Raw genomic sequence first — 12,263 nt, forward strand, 5'->3', positions numbered from 1 at the left:
GACTCTACTTAATATTGAGTTCGGAGTTCGTATCGGCTCTCAGCGCTCGCTCTCAGATTCTCTGCTTGTTCAGCTTCGATTCTATTCGGGTCTTTTTTTTTTCTCTCCCTCCTTTTTTAACTTTTTCTCTCTCTTTCTCTATTTCGACCCTCACTTTTTTTCCAACAGTATAAATGTACCAGATATCAGACAATTGATAAATTTTAAATAATTAAATTTAAAAAAACGCGCGTACTAATTTTCCAATTATCGAAATACGAATTTAAAAATTGTTATTTTACTTACTAATTTTATTTATTTATTACAAAATTTGAAATTGACAACTGTCAGCTACATTCACACTCATCTTTTTCTTTACTGTTCTATATTTACATTCATTATTTTTTATTTATTATAGAAATAATTGCTGATGATATTGAATGTAAACAGGTAATAGTTATCTATAATTCTGATGTCATTTATATAAATATCAAATATATATATTTTATATTTAACAATAAATTTGTTCAGGCGACTATTCCTGTACAAGTGGTGACATCTTTCATGTTCTAATTTATTTTTTTACAACTCCATTGATAATATCAATTGACCTGTCATGATCAGCTGATGAATGCACATATACAATATTATATTTTATTTTTTATTTGACATTAAAACATTTAAAAAATGTCGAAATTTCGTCTATCTTCAGTATGGGAACTGTCATCTAATTTTTCATCTAATCGATATTTCTCAAAATTATTATCGTAAGTTTTACTATTTATAACTATTTCATTTTTAATAAATACAAAGTTTAATTTAGGTATTTGTAGATTTTTATTATTATTATTATTTTTTATTTTAAATCTATTTATAATTTTTATTGATTTAGTTTATTTATGTACGTTCTTTTTTATTCAATTTAGATCTCCATGGTGTCAAACTTCAGAGCAACAAACGAATAGAAATTTAACAACGAAGGCTGATACAAATATTACAGAAGATGACTTAATTATTAGTGAAAGTTGCGCAAAACGATTAAAAGATATAACTGACGACGGTACATGTTTAAGGCTGACAGTTGAAGGGGGAGGATGTTCAGGTTTTCAGTACAAATTTGATTTAGATTCAAATATAAATGATGATGACAAGTATGGTATTTCACAATACACATTAGGGATATTCTCAGACAATATCCCCTACTTTTTAAAGATATTCAATTACTTCCAACTGTCATGACCATATTGAAATTTTATTAATAAATTTTAAAAAAAGTAGAAGCCTTAATTGAAAAAACGACAACGTAGTCGCCCTAAATAATTTTACAGAATTATAATATTGCTATGAAGATTTTACTGGAATTTATTTAATAACTCCCAATTAACAGCAACTGCAAGTAATTTTTTTTTAAATTTATATCAGCAAAATTTTCCTTTTTTTAATTAGTACTTGAACTTCTTTTTTAATTAATTGAAAATATTTTGGTACGGTTGTGAAGTTAAAGGTAATTGATAATTTTTTTAAAATGGGGAGGGGGGGTATTGTGTGAGAATGCCCTTAATATATAATTTAATAAAGTTATTAATAATATATTGGTTTATTTGTCAGAGTATTTCAAAAAGACGGAGCTAAAGTTGTAATTGATTCAACGTCACTGGAGTACGTTAAAGGTGCAACCATTGATTTTCATTCAGAATTAATAAGATCTGCTTTTAGAATAATAAATAATCCGTTGGCAGAGCAAGGTTGTAGTTGTGGTGCTAGTTTTGCCATTAAAGTTGATTAATGATAATAAATTATCCGCAATTATTTATAAATATGTACAAGTAGATAAAAATAAATTAAATTTCTTGTCTTTTAAACAAGGAAATAAAATGTATAGATATATATAATTTATTGTTGATATTACTTTATTATTTAATTGATAATTCAATTTATCCTTTATTTAGTAAGAATAAAAATAAAAATGTATATACTAAATTAACGATCAATTAAAAAAACGTATTAACAAAATTAATACCCAGTTATTTGATTATTTTTTCCATTTTTTGTTATGCATTTTCATATATATTTACATTAATTATTAAATAATTTTATTAATGGAATGTCATCCTTTTATAATAGTGATAATTATAATTATTTTTGCTTTCCTTTTTTTTCATTCTATAATCAGAAAAAAATATATTAATATAATTATTAATAATATAACAGTATAATAATTATTATATTAAATTACTTTATTGCTGAGTTCATATTTCAATTGTTGTATTTCTTCAGTTTGCTGAATGAGCTTCTCATTCATATTCGCAAGATGTTCAGTCATTGTGCTGAGTTGACTTGTGTAACTTCCTTCTTGAACTTCTTTATCTTCTTGTGAACTTGTCCAATTCGACAAAGCTTCCAATAAAGCAGTTTCACATTTTTTACGTTTTTCCTCACTAGTATCTAAATGAACACTCATCACTTGATTCTGAAATTATTATTGATTTAGATATAAATAATAATATAAATATGCAAAAGTAGGGCTTCAGAAAAATAATTTTTTATCACTTTTTCTGCAATTATTTATTGAATTAAATCAATATATAATCGAGTCCCACTTCAGTATATAAATAATTATTAATATTTACACTGGCAGCAATGGCAAGATTTTTCGCATGATAAATTTGTTTTTCTGTTATCAATTTATCAATTTCTCGTTGGAAATAATCTTTTATTTTAGCTTCACGTGCTTCAATTTCATCTGGTAATGCAAATGGAGCTTTCAAACTTCCAATCTGTAAAAAAAAAATACTTTATGTCTTACAATAAATTATATTAAAATAAATAGTAATGTAAAAAAAAGTACCATATTATTAATTTCTACAGACTCTAAATTATTAGAATCAGTTTGCTGTAAAATATAATTATTTTTTTCCTGTAATTCATCATATTTATTTTTCAATATATAATAATCACTTTTATATTGACTTAATTCTTTTTCTAAGTCATAAATTTTCGAGTATTCAAATTCATTGTTGGTATCATCTTGATAATCTGGTGTTTTTTGTAATCTTATATCACCAATTGATTTAGATGATCGACGAGAAACAGAAGGTGATGAAAAAGGTGAATGATCAACTTGACGATGATTTGTTATTGTTGTTTTTAAATCACAATCATAACTCCATTTCCCCTCAATACTAGACCACGAAACTGTTTCATCGTGTTTTTGACGATCATTTAATTTTTTAATTAATTCATTTTTATCTCGTTCTAATTTGTCTATTTTATCTTGATATTTACTGTCTAATTCAATTCGAGATTTTTCCGACAAATCAAGTTTATACTCAAGATGTTTTATTCTATCACTGAGCTCGTCAATTTCGTTATCTTTATCAGAAATAACTGATTGAAGCTGTGCATTTTCAACAATTTTTTTTTTAAATTCTTCTACATAAACATGATTGGGTGGTGGTGGCGGTGGTTGATCTTTATTTTCAGATGATTTACTTTTACCTTTTTTCGATTTATTTTGCGATTTATCAAGTTCGTCTTGTAAAACAGTAACTCTCTTAGTTAATTGTTGATTACGAAAAATTAAACTATCTAATTCTTGTTCTGCGCGTCTTAACGATACATCTTTTTCCTTTAATTGTTCTTTTAATTCACTATTTCGTGTCTGTTCATCAATCACAGCCTTTTTTAGAACACTAGCTTGAGCACGTATCTGAAATAATACCAAATATAAATTTATTATTTATCTAATCTAGTAGGATTGTCTTCAGGAAGTTACTTGATAAATGTCCTTTAGCAAGTTTCTTATGGAAGATTTAAACAAGACTTGAAAAAAAAATGGATTTCTCAAGGATACTTGCTGCAGATTCCATCAAATCTGCAGCAATTTTTAACTGATATAATAATTTCTGGTCAGAATTGCTTAAGATATCGGGTTTCTTTATCTCCGAATCACTCCAATCTTAAACTCAGTACCTTTAGCAAACCCAGTGGTCATTTAAATTTAAAGTAATGAAGAGGGCAGTCATGTCCAGGTATTTTAAGCAATTTTGCAGCAAGAAGCTAATGGATCTTAAGCAAGTCCTGCTACAGATTTACTTGATATCTTGCCTGAGACTCATCCAAAACTCATGTTGCAAACTTGCTGAAGAAAATACAGATTTACGTAAGACCTACTAGGGCTACAAACAAATTACCTTTGAATATTCAGCAACAACTTTTTGATACTTAGTCTGCAGTTGTCCATTAACTCCTTCCATTTTAATAATTTATTTAATAGAGGAAATAGGTATTAAAAGAGAATATTAATTATTGATAAAATTCACAATAACTGTAAGTGCAACACTTTTCTATAATTTTTAAAAAATTCATGGTAATATTTTTTTTAAATTATAAATTATCGTAAATATTATTTGATTTATTTAATAAGTGTGAAATCGACGATTATAAACTCATATCGCAAGAGGACCTCAATACATCTAGATTTAAAACGCCCCCCTGTACATCAGTAATTATTTATATTGAAGATACCGGTTTGCTAATAAAAAATTTTTATTTATAAATTAAATTTTTTATATTATTTCATATATCAACAGTTCATTTAATAATTATAAGTATATCACTTGTTATTAATATTTTTGTATCTTTAAAATTAAAAACTATTCAACTTCAGTTAAATTTAATTTTCAAAATTTTTTGTTTTATTTAAATTATGGGATGTCAATGTATGATACTAATAAAAAATTATTAATGAATACTTATAAATACTTGATACAAAAAAAAATAATATTTTCTAATGTAAAATACAACAATTTAGTGTCCACTGGGAACTTGGACTACATACAGATTTAGTGGCGCTTGAAACTGTGTAATAAAAACGAAACCTCATGAATAATTATCATTACTGTTGATAAAGATGTGATAAATTTATAATCTTGTTGATAAATATACTCGCGTATAAATTTTTTATTCTTATTTTATAAAATAGCCCAGATAACCAGAGTTTTAGCTCTAAAATTTTCAATAGTAGTCAAGTTGATCGCAAATTGATACAAGTCTACGGCCCAAACTTTACTTCAAGTTTACTGTACAAATAGTTGACGCTAATTTGTCAATTTGAAAATAAACTCTTGAGAGATTTTTTCCCGCAACTTTCAAGCAAAGTTTTTGGTTGACTTTTGCTTTTTAAAAGTGGGTACAAATTTACATCAAATTGTGATTCGGTGCATCTGTGTAGTAAAAACTTGACGTCAATTAATTGGAAACAGTGAAGAGCAAGTTTTTAAAGAGAAACTGTGAGGGTTCGAAAAAAAAAAAATCGTTTCTATTAATTTTCTATTTCAAAAACTGAGTCAATTTTACTAAGAATTTTTTATTAAGAAACTTGCTGTTAAGTGTTTCCAATCAACTGACGTCAAGTTGTGATGTTTCAAATTTTGTCTGTAATATGAGTATAGAATCAACTATAAGTTACATAATAGTAATTCAAGTTGAATCAGAAAGTTGTGGAAAAAAATTTCAAGCGCAAACTTAAATTTCAATCTGACAGAAAATTGCGCGAAAAAATTTGAATGATCAAAATTTAATTTCAAGTGACAACTATTCTATCAAGTTTATGTATTGAACTTGACATCTTATTTCAGTTTTAGATTGCCGTCAACTTCCGTTCAAAACAAAATTTTGTATAAAAAAAAAATATTTGGTTTGTAAAATCTAAATTTTCGACAGTAGTAAATATCGAAATCTTTTTTATCAGTTTAAAATCAACAGCTGCTGTGTATTTTTTACAATGAAAATTTTTGGTTTTTCGTGATTTCGATGTCAGATGACGGTACGAATTGTATATAAAATTTCTAATATACTCGATTTTCCAATCTATAGTAAATTTTTAGCCTTGTTTGTACTTATGGGCCGTATAGAGGCTATATATTGTCATATATCATATATCATTCCTTCTGATCTACAAGTTTGCCATGACAATCTGTGGGTCCTACTTAATTTTATTATTGTTACTACCATGAATTTCCTCGGTACATATTTATTATTATAAACAATTAAATGTTTTTGAGTTTGTAAATAATGAGTTTTAAAATAGTATCGATGTGTTGCGACATTATTATTCTTAATGACATTAATATTGATGTGAAAAAAATTACAGTTCCTAAAATGACGTGGTGAAAAAATATATAAATCACTTTTGTTCAACACTTGGCCGCTACAGTTAAAGGTTTTTATTTACTTAAATTAATAATTATTATAATTAAATATTAAATAGATTTAAAAAAGTAATAACTCGATTGATTTGTTCGCCGGGACTCTAGTCGACTTTGGTGTTGCTGTTAATAAAAATTCGGAACCATGACCTTGATTATTTTTTTTATTTAATTTCATTTTTTAAATAAATTTAATAATTTAAAATTTTAAAATTTAAGTTTAATTTTTTTTTAATTAATTTGATAAGAATTTATTAATTTAATGAATTTTATATCGACGGTCATTTAAGTTCGACCTCAATATTTCATGTGTCGGTAGTTCATTACACGATCGAAGATTTATCTTGATTAAATTATACACTCATTACAATTGTGATAATGCTAGAGAGAAAAAATAATTGATAAAATTTATAATGACCACAAGTATAAACTTTTTGTTTTTTAGTTTATGAATCTTAATTTTTTTTATGATACTGAAAGTACCAGACATCAGACAATTTTTTAATTTTTATAAAAACTACAACTCGTAAGTAAAATAAAAATTTTATAACATGATAAAAAAATTGTTTCTTAATTATTTTTTTATTTAAAAGAAATAAATTTTTTTATGTCTCTTACTTTCAGTATCATATTTTTTCACGTAGACATAAAAAAAAAATACATTTGATTTCTGTAATACTTTTATAAAAAAAAGTGATTAAAATATTTAAATTTATAAAATTAGAATGGCTGAAGGTAAGAATACTGATGAAGCTTGGAGAAAATCTAAGACAGAAGATAGAAATGGACTTTTCAATGCTGATACTGCGACAAGTTCAGTTGATTCAAATTCTACATCTTTAGCTGATATATTTGATACGGCTTTTTCCTCAACGGTTGATCCTACACCTCAAAGATGTCCTGCTGGTAAAAACTAAAACATATTTAGATTATATTGAGATTTTAAAAAAATAAAATTGTAGGTACGGAGATGGAATATGAACATTTATTTGCGGAGAGTGATATTGAAGAGGCTGATTCACAAAATCGCGTTGACTCATTCACAAATCAACCGGCACAACACTCGACAGCATCTAATAATCTTGTCTTTTCATCATATAGATCACCATCAGCTCCAATAGCTGATCCACGATATTGGCGTGGGGTTCGTATTAATAATTGTAACATGTGTCGAACAAGATCACGAAGAGATCAAGTAACACAGCCATTGGATAATTTATGCGACGAAAGAGCTTGTGCTCACTATCGTCGTAAAAGAATATTGTATGACAGAGAATTACCAACAAAGCATAAAACAAAGAAAAATGAACCTCATAAATTAGATAATAATAATCAACAAGCCAATAATTTAAGTGTTGCTGGACCATCAAGACTTATTGATACTCCTGTTGATTACAGGTACTAATAGTTTTATTTAATTACAGTCGACTATCCGTCATATGTCTCTCCTCTCAATCGGCAGTCACTGAGTCCAAACAACTTCTTCTACTTTAACTAAAAACTTTTTTCATTATATAAAATAAAAAAGGCTTATAACGAGTAGTCGACTGCACTTGTATAGCTTAAATAATAAAAAAAAAAGTATCAATTTTTTTTTTTTTAAAAGACCCCAAGTTATTTAAAACTTTATTTTTATTGAAAGGATGTAGTAGTGAAAACATTGCTACTGCTATATGTTTAATATTTTCAGCATAATCGCGGTGCTTCAAAAAAGATAACACACATAAGACTACATAAGACTTTAAACCGATATCTCTTAAATATTCGTAGCATAACCGGGTCAGCCAACCACGTCACCGATACAATAGACGACAACTCCAACAACAATCTAACAAGACAAGTAACCAATGATAGGTCTTCAATCCAGTCTAGTGCTGCTTCTGCTCAAATATCACCAGGGGCTTCTCATCAAACGACTAGTGAGGATAAAATATTAATTATTAAATTATTTAATTATTTTATTAAACTTGAAAAATTTTATAGATCACGATGATATTCCTTCAGCACCGGATTTGCAATTAGATTGGTCTTCGAGTAGTGAAAGCGATGATGAAGATGGATCAATTCAAGTTCTTGAGACTGTTAATTACAGCAATAAACAAGTATGTTAATTAACCAACTTATAAATTTAAATATTCATTTTGATATATATAACAATAATTATAATAGCTCTGGGTACCCTGAGAAGTCATTTTTCATGTGACTAATATCTAACAAAATAATTATATTGTGCATCAAGTATTTTTAATTGTCTTGATAAATGTCTCAGTTACAAAATAATCATAATTATAAATATGTTTTTTTTTTTTTAAGAATACAAATCAAGATAATGAACAGAGTGATCGTACTGTGACTATAGTAGATTTAACTGCTGAATCTGATGATGAAAATCATGCTCATTCAACTGCAACAAATCCTGTACCATCACAAGTTCAAGAAAATACAGCTCTTAGGTAATGTATTTATTTTTAAATATTTTTAACAGATAATATAAGTTTTAATTCCTGTAGAAATAGTTCTTACTGCGTTCATCGACCACCGGAACATCCTCGCATAATTCCTCACGGAGTTCCTCATGTACATCAAGATCATCATCATCGACCTCCATATCAAGGTATTGATTGATATTTTAATCGTTCTCAATCTTATTTTCTAATAATTAGATTATATAGTTTATTGATTATTATACTTTTTTTTTCTGTATAATTTCTACAGATGCGCCTGGAACAATTGGTTTATCAGGCACAAGAATGCATCCGGTGTATCAACGCATGTGGGTTCTTCAGCAACGCATACAAGAAATTCATCGGCGTCGACTTTATCAACGTTCACCAGCAGTACACACGTAATACTTAATTATTAAATAAAGAAAACAAAAATCTAATTTGCAACATAATTAAAATATTTTGTTGTTTTTTTCTTAAATTTTAGTTGTACACCACCAAATGCTCATATGTATCAACCGGCTCGATTTGTAACGGACGAAAATTCTAGCCCAAGCAGTCTTCCCAGAATGTGTTGTGCAGCCAACGATAGTGGAAATCATGTAGATAATTATCCTCAACATCCTGTCCTACCGCCTCCACAACAACCTACAGTATACAGCCACCCAGAAGCTAGTGGACCTGAATCTTATGTAACAAGTTCTTCTATATTTCCATCTTCATTGGTCAGTTTATTTAATAATTTATTAATTTTTTTTAGAATTTTTATTTCATTTTTAATTAATTGTAATTTTTTTTTTTTTCTTGCAGTTGAATTCAGTTCGTAATCCAGAAGTAGAAGCCCCTACACCTGAGGCTATGCATCCAATGCCTGTTCATCAACATGTGCATCATCATATGTATCATTGGCCCCCGCCGATGGGAAGACCACATCTTGCTCGTATGCCACACGTACATATTATATCACCACATATAGTAAGATAACTAGAGAACTAATTATTTAATAATTAATTAATTACCTAATTACAACTATTTTATTTATTATCTTTTTTAGCAAAATAATGTACCACCTGATATGATACCAACATATCCAGTACCATTGTCTGACTTTGTTTTTCAAACAAGGCATATGAATACAAACTTAGAAAATTATATGCGTATTGTTGATTTGCGACGAATGTCTCATATAAGTTGTGGTGCAACACAAGAGTCTATCGAAAACCACACATTCCCTCATAAATACAAACGCGTAAGTATATTTAACGATTATCATGTTAAATTTAATTACAATAATTATTTCAACTAGTGATGTAAGACAAATACATTGTCTGGACAATTGTCAGACGATTGACGTCAATTTATCAGCGAAAAATTTATCAATTTTTTAAATTTAATGCCGGTTTCCGCGCCAACGTGATTTTGCCCAAATAATTATTTTGCTAAACAATAATATTAATGAGGCGCAAAAGTTGTCATACCGTAAATCAATAAAAAATTCAAATAACGGGAATTTACTATCACATGAGCGATTGGGGTGGGGTTTGATTTCCCATTTTATTTATGTTATTATTATTATTTTTTTTTTTTGAATATAATTGATAGGTTAAAAAAGTTGAAAATGGAGAAGATGCCATGGAAAAGTGTACAATATGTTTGTCAGAATTTGAGGATTTTGAAAGTGTCCGAAGACTTCCGTGCATGCATTTATTCCACATAGACTGCGTGGATCAATGGCTATGTACTAACAAACGATGTCCAATTTGTCGAGTCGATATTGAAACGTTTCTTCATAAAGAACTTGCAGCAGCTGTATAGCTTAAGGTCGGTAATGTTTATCAATAACTATCGTATATTAATATCTTGTTTATTTATTGTTTATCAATATACATTTATTATCGACGGCCTTACATTTCCATGGATTTATAAAACTTAATGCAATAATTAAGAGTTTTATGTTGAGAACAAAATCGTATTAAATCAAAACATACGAAACAGTAAAATTTAAAATAATTATTTTATGAGATATTCATTAAAATAAGCTCAGAAATAATATTTTGTAAATAATATATTGTATATAATTATTTAGCTAAAATTCATAATGAGCAATTAATAAATGCAGTAATAATTGTCGAAAAAAAAAAAAAATGCATCATGATTTAGCGTTAAAAATAAAATTATAAGCGAAGACTGCAATTTGATTTATTTATTTAAAATCTAGACATAAATTTATAATGAATCATTATAAATTTATTATTAGATTATAACAGTAGGTGTTTAAAATAATATATAATGAATGTGTATAATTAGAATTATATCATATCTTAATAAAATTATACTACCATTTCCTACAAGCTTATGAAAAAATTTTTGCACATCAATTTGTTGATTTCGCCGATGGTGCTATGATTAATATCTATAGCGATATTGCTATAAAAATTATATAAAGTACGTAACATTATCTCGAAATAAATATGTAATAGTAATAATAATAATAACAATTATAATAGTAATTATTAAAAAAATAATAATGGGAATTATTGTAAAAATCGTACTATAAATTAGTATTTTTTTTATTTTTTTGTGAACAAACTTGTCATTTAATTTTTTTTTTAGTATTTATATTACTAAACAATAGCGGTAATGTTAAAGTAAGTGAAACTTATTTTGTTGGAAGCTTTGCGATTAAGTTCAGTCGACTACCCGACGTAAGTCTAGGAGACGCAGGGGAAATTTTTTTTGGAATTTCAGTCTCTCCCTTATCGTGCGTTTAGTTTTGTTTTCAACTACTCGCTATAAGCCTGTTTTATTTTATATTATTTTAAACGTCATATTGACGATTTATTAAAAACGCCACTGCCGATTTTTTTTGTGCTTATTACACTAATAATAATTATAATGCAAAAAATTATGATGATAACGGTATTGATTACAATAATAATTTTATTGATGAACATAATGCTCAAGAAATTATATTTTATTTGATATTGATTAAATTTTTGTCCGCGAAATTTCCATCATTATTTTTTCTATTTTTTTCTATTGTCAGTTTATAGTTTTAAAAATTTTAACGGTGGCTTATAACAGAGTGTCTGGTACAAAACTTTTGGATTCAGTAACTTGTGATTGAGGGCAGTTGACTGTACTATAAATTTTGTAACTTTAAAAGCAATAATTGTCATTTTATTTAAAATTAATTTTTTAAGATGTTAATAATTTGAAATATTGATTTAATAAATATAGCGGCTCAAATTTATCATGAAGCTTTAGAATTAATTTTGAATATTTTATTTATTTATTTTTTCAGTAAATTAAATAATAATGCAATATACATCACATCATTTTTAATTAAAAAGGAAATGAATATTTTTTATTTATTCATTTAACTGCCACGTAAATTTGTGTGATAATAAAAATTTGAATTAAAACAACAGTTTATTATATTAATTAGTTGATTATATCGATTAATAGCTTTATAAAAACCTTTAAAAACTTATTTTTATTTATTAAATTAACTGCCAAGTAAATTTGTGTGATAATTAAAATTTGGATTTACCCGACACTTTATTATATCAATTAGTTTTAAAAATTAATTGACAATTAATATAATCATAAAGTCCTCCAAAAATAGATT

The 12,263-nt window shown here is 26.9% G+C and overlaps 3 protein-coding genes across 4 annotated transcripts; 2 read left to right on the top strand and 1 right to left on the bottom strand.

The window, feature by feature from the left end:
- The first annotated feature begins 282 nt into the window (after positions 1–282).
- Positions 283–1,890, top strand: LOC130676645 (iron-sulfur cluster assembly 2 homolog, mitochondrial). The gene is made up of 4 exons (XM_057483006.1): positions 283–429; positions 511–746; positions 906–1,130; positions 1,588–1,890. The coding sequence occupies exons 2-4, from the start codon at positions 667–669 to the stop codon at positions 1,763–1,765; spliced, it is 483 nt and encodes a 160-aa protein (XP_057338989.1). The 5' UTR covers positions 283–429; positions 511–666; the 3' UTR covers positions 1,766–1,890.
- Positions 1,867–4,805, bottom strand: LOC130676644 (protein phosphatase 1 regulatory subunit 21). The gene is made up of 5 exons (XM_057483004.1): positions 4,173–4,805; positions 2,828–3,688; positions 2,610–2,756; positions 2,216–2,449; positions 1,867–2,142 (listed from the first exon to the last, which is right to left on the bottom strand). Exons 1-5 carry the CDS (start codon positions 4,233–4,235, stop codon positions 2,116–2,118), a joined length of 1,332 nt encoding a protein of 443 aa, XP_057338987.1. The 5' UTR covers positions 4,236–4,805; the 3' UTR covers positions 1,867–2,115.
- Positions 4,806–5,883: 1,078 nt separating this feature from the next.
- On the top strand, positions 5,884–11,142 carry LOC130676626 (E3 ubiquitin-protein ligase arkadia). Of its 2 annotated transcripts, none has more exons than XM_057482974.1 (12): positions 5,884–6,202; positions 6,913–7,094; positions 7,151–7,586; positions 7,959–8,107; positions 8,172–8,290; positions 8,502–8,641; positions 8,699–8,802; positions 8,904–9,033; positions 9,120–9,357; positions 9,443–9,607; positions 9,687–9,881; positions 10,235–11,142. In XM_057482974.1, the coding sequence occupies exons 2-12, from the start codon at positions 6,914–6,916 to the stop codon at positions 10,445–10,447; spliced, it is 2,070 nt and encodes a 689-aa protein (XP_057338957.1). In that variant the 5' UTR covers positions 5,884–6,202; position 6,913; the 3' UTR covers positions 10,448–11,142. The 2 variants fall into 2 exon arrangements, with proteins under 2 accessions (XP_057338957.1, XP_057338956.1); XM_057482973.1 differs by lacking the exon at positions 5,884–6,202 and adding an exon at positions 6,641–6,714.
- The last annotated feature ends 1,121 nt before the right edge of the window (positions 11,143–12,263 follow it).

The sequence above is a fragment of the Microplitis mediator genome, chromosome 10, assembly GCF_029852145.1.
Source record: "Microplitis mediator isolate UGA2020A chromosome 10, iyMicMedi2.1, whole genome shotgun sequence".
Lineage (NCBI taxonomy): Eukaryota > Metazoa > Arthropoda > Insecta > Hymenoptera > Braconidae > Microplitis > Microplitis mediator.

Bases quoted from the DNA above. Each gene is read 5' to 3' on its own strand.
- LOC130676645 (XM_057483006.1), top strand. From the start codon at position 667: ATGTCGAAATTTCGTCTATCTTCAGTATGGGAACTGTCATCTAATTTT. The intron at 747-905 runs GTAAGTTTTACT...TATTCAATTTAG, and splicing joins TATTTCTCAAAATTATTATC to ATCTCCATGGTGTCAAACTT. The intron at 1,131-1,587 runs GTATGGTATTTC...TTTATTTGTCAG, and splicing joins AATATAAATGATGATGACAA to AGTATTTCAAAAAGACGGAG.
- LOC130676644 (XM_057483004.1), bottom strand. From the start codon at position 4,235: ATGGAAGGAGTTAATGGACAACTGCAGACTAAGTATCAAAAAGTTGTT. The intron at 2,450-2,609 runs GTAAATATTAAT...TAATAATTTCAG, and splicing joins ATCTTGCCATTGCTGCCAGT to AATCAAGTGATGAGTGTTCA. The intron at 2,143-2,215 runs GTAATTTAATAT...TTCTGATTATAG, and splicing joins AATATGAACTCAGCAATAAA to AATGAAAAAAAAGGAAAGCA.
- LOC130676626 (XM_057482973.1), top strand. From the start codon at position 6,656: ATGATACTGAAAGTACCAGACATCAGACAATTTTTTAATTTTTATAAA. The intron at 7,587-7,958 runs GTACTAATAGTT...AAATATTCGTAG, and splicing joins GATACTCCTGTTGATTACAG to CATAACCGGGTCAGCCAACC. The intron at 8,291-8,501 runs GTATGTTAATTA...TTTTTTTTTAAG, and splicing joins TTAATTACAGCAATAAACAA to AATACAAATCAAGATAATGA.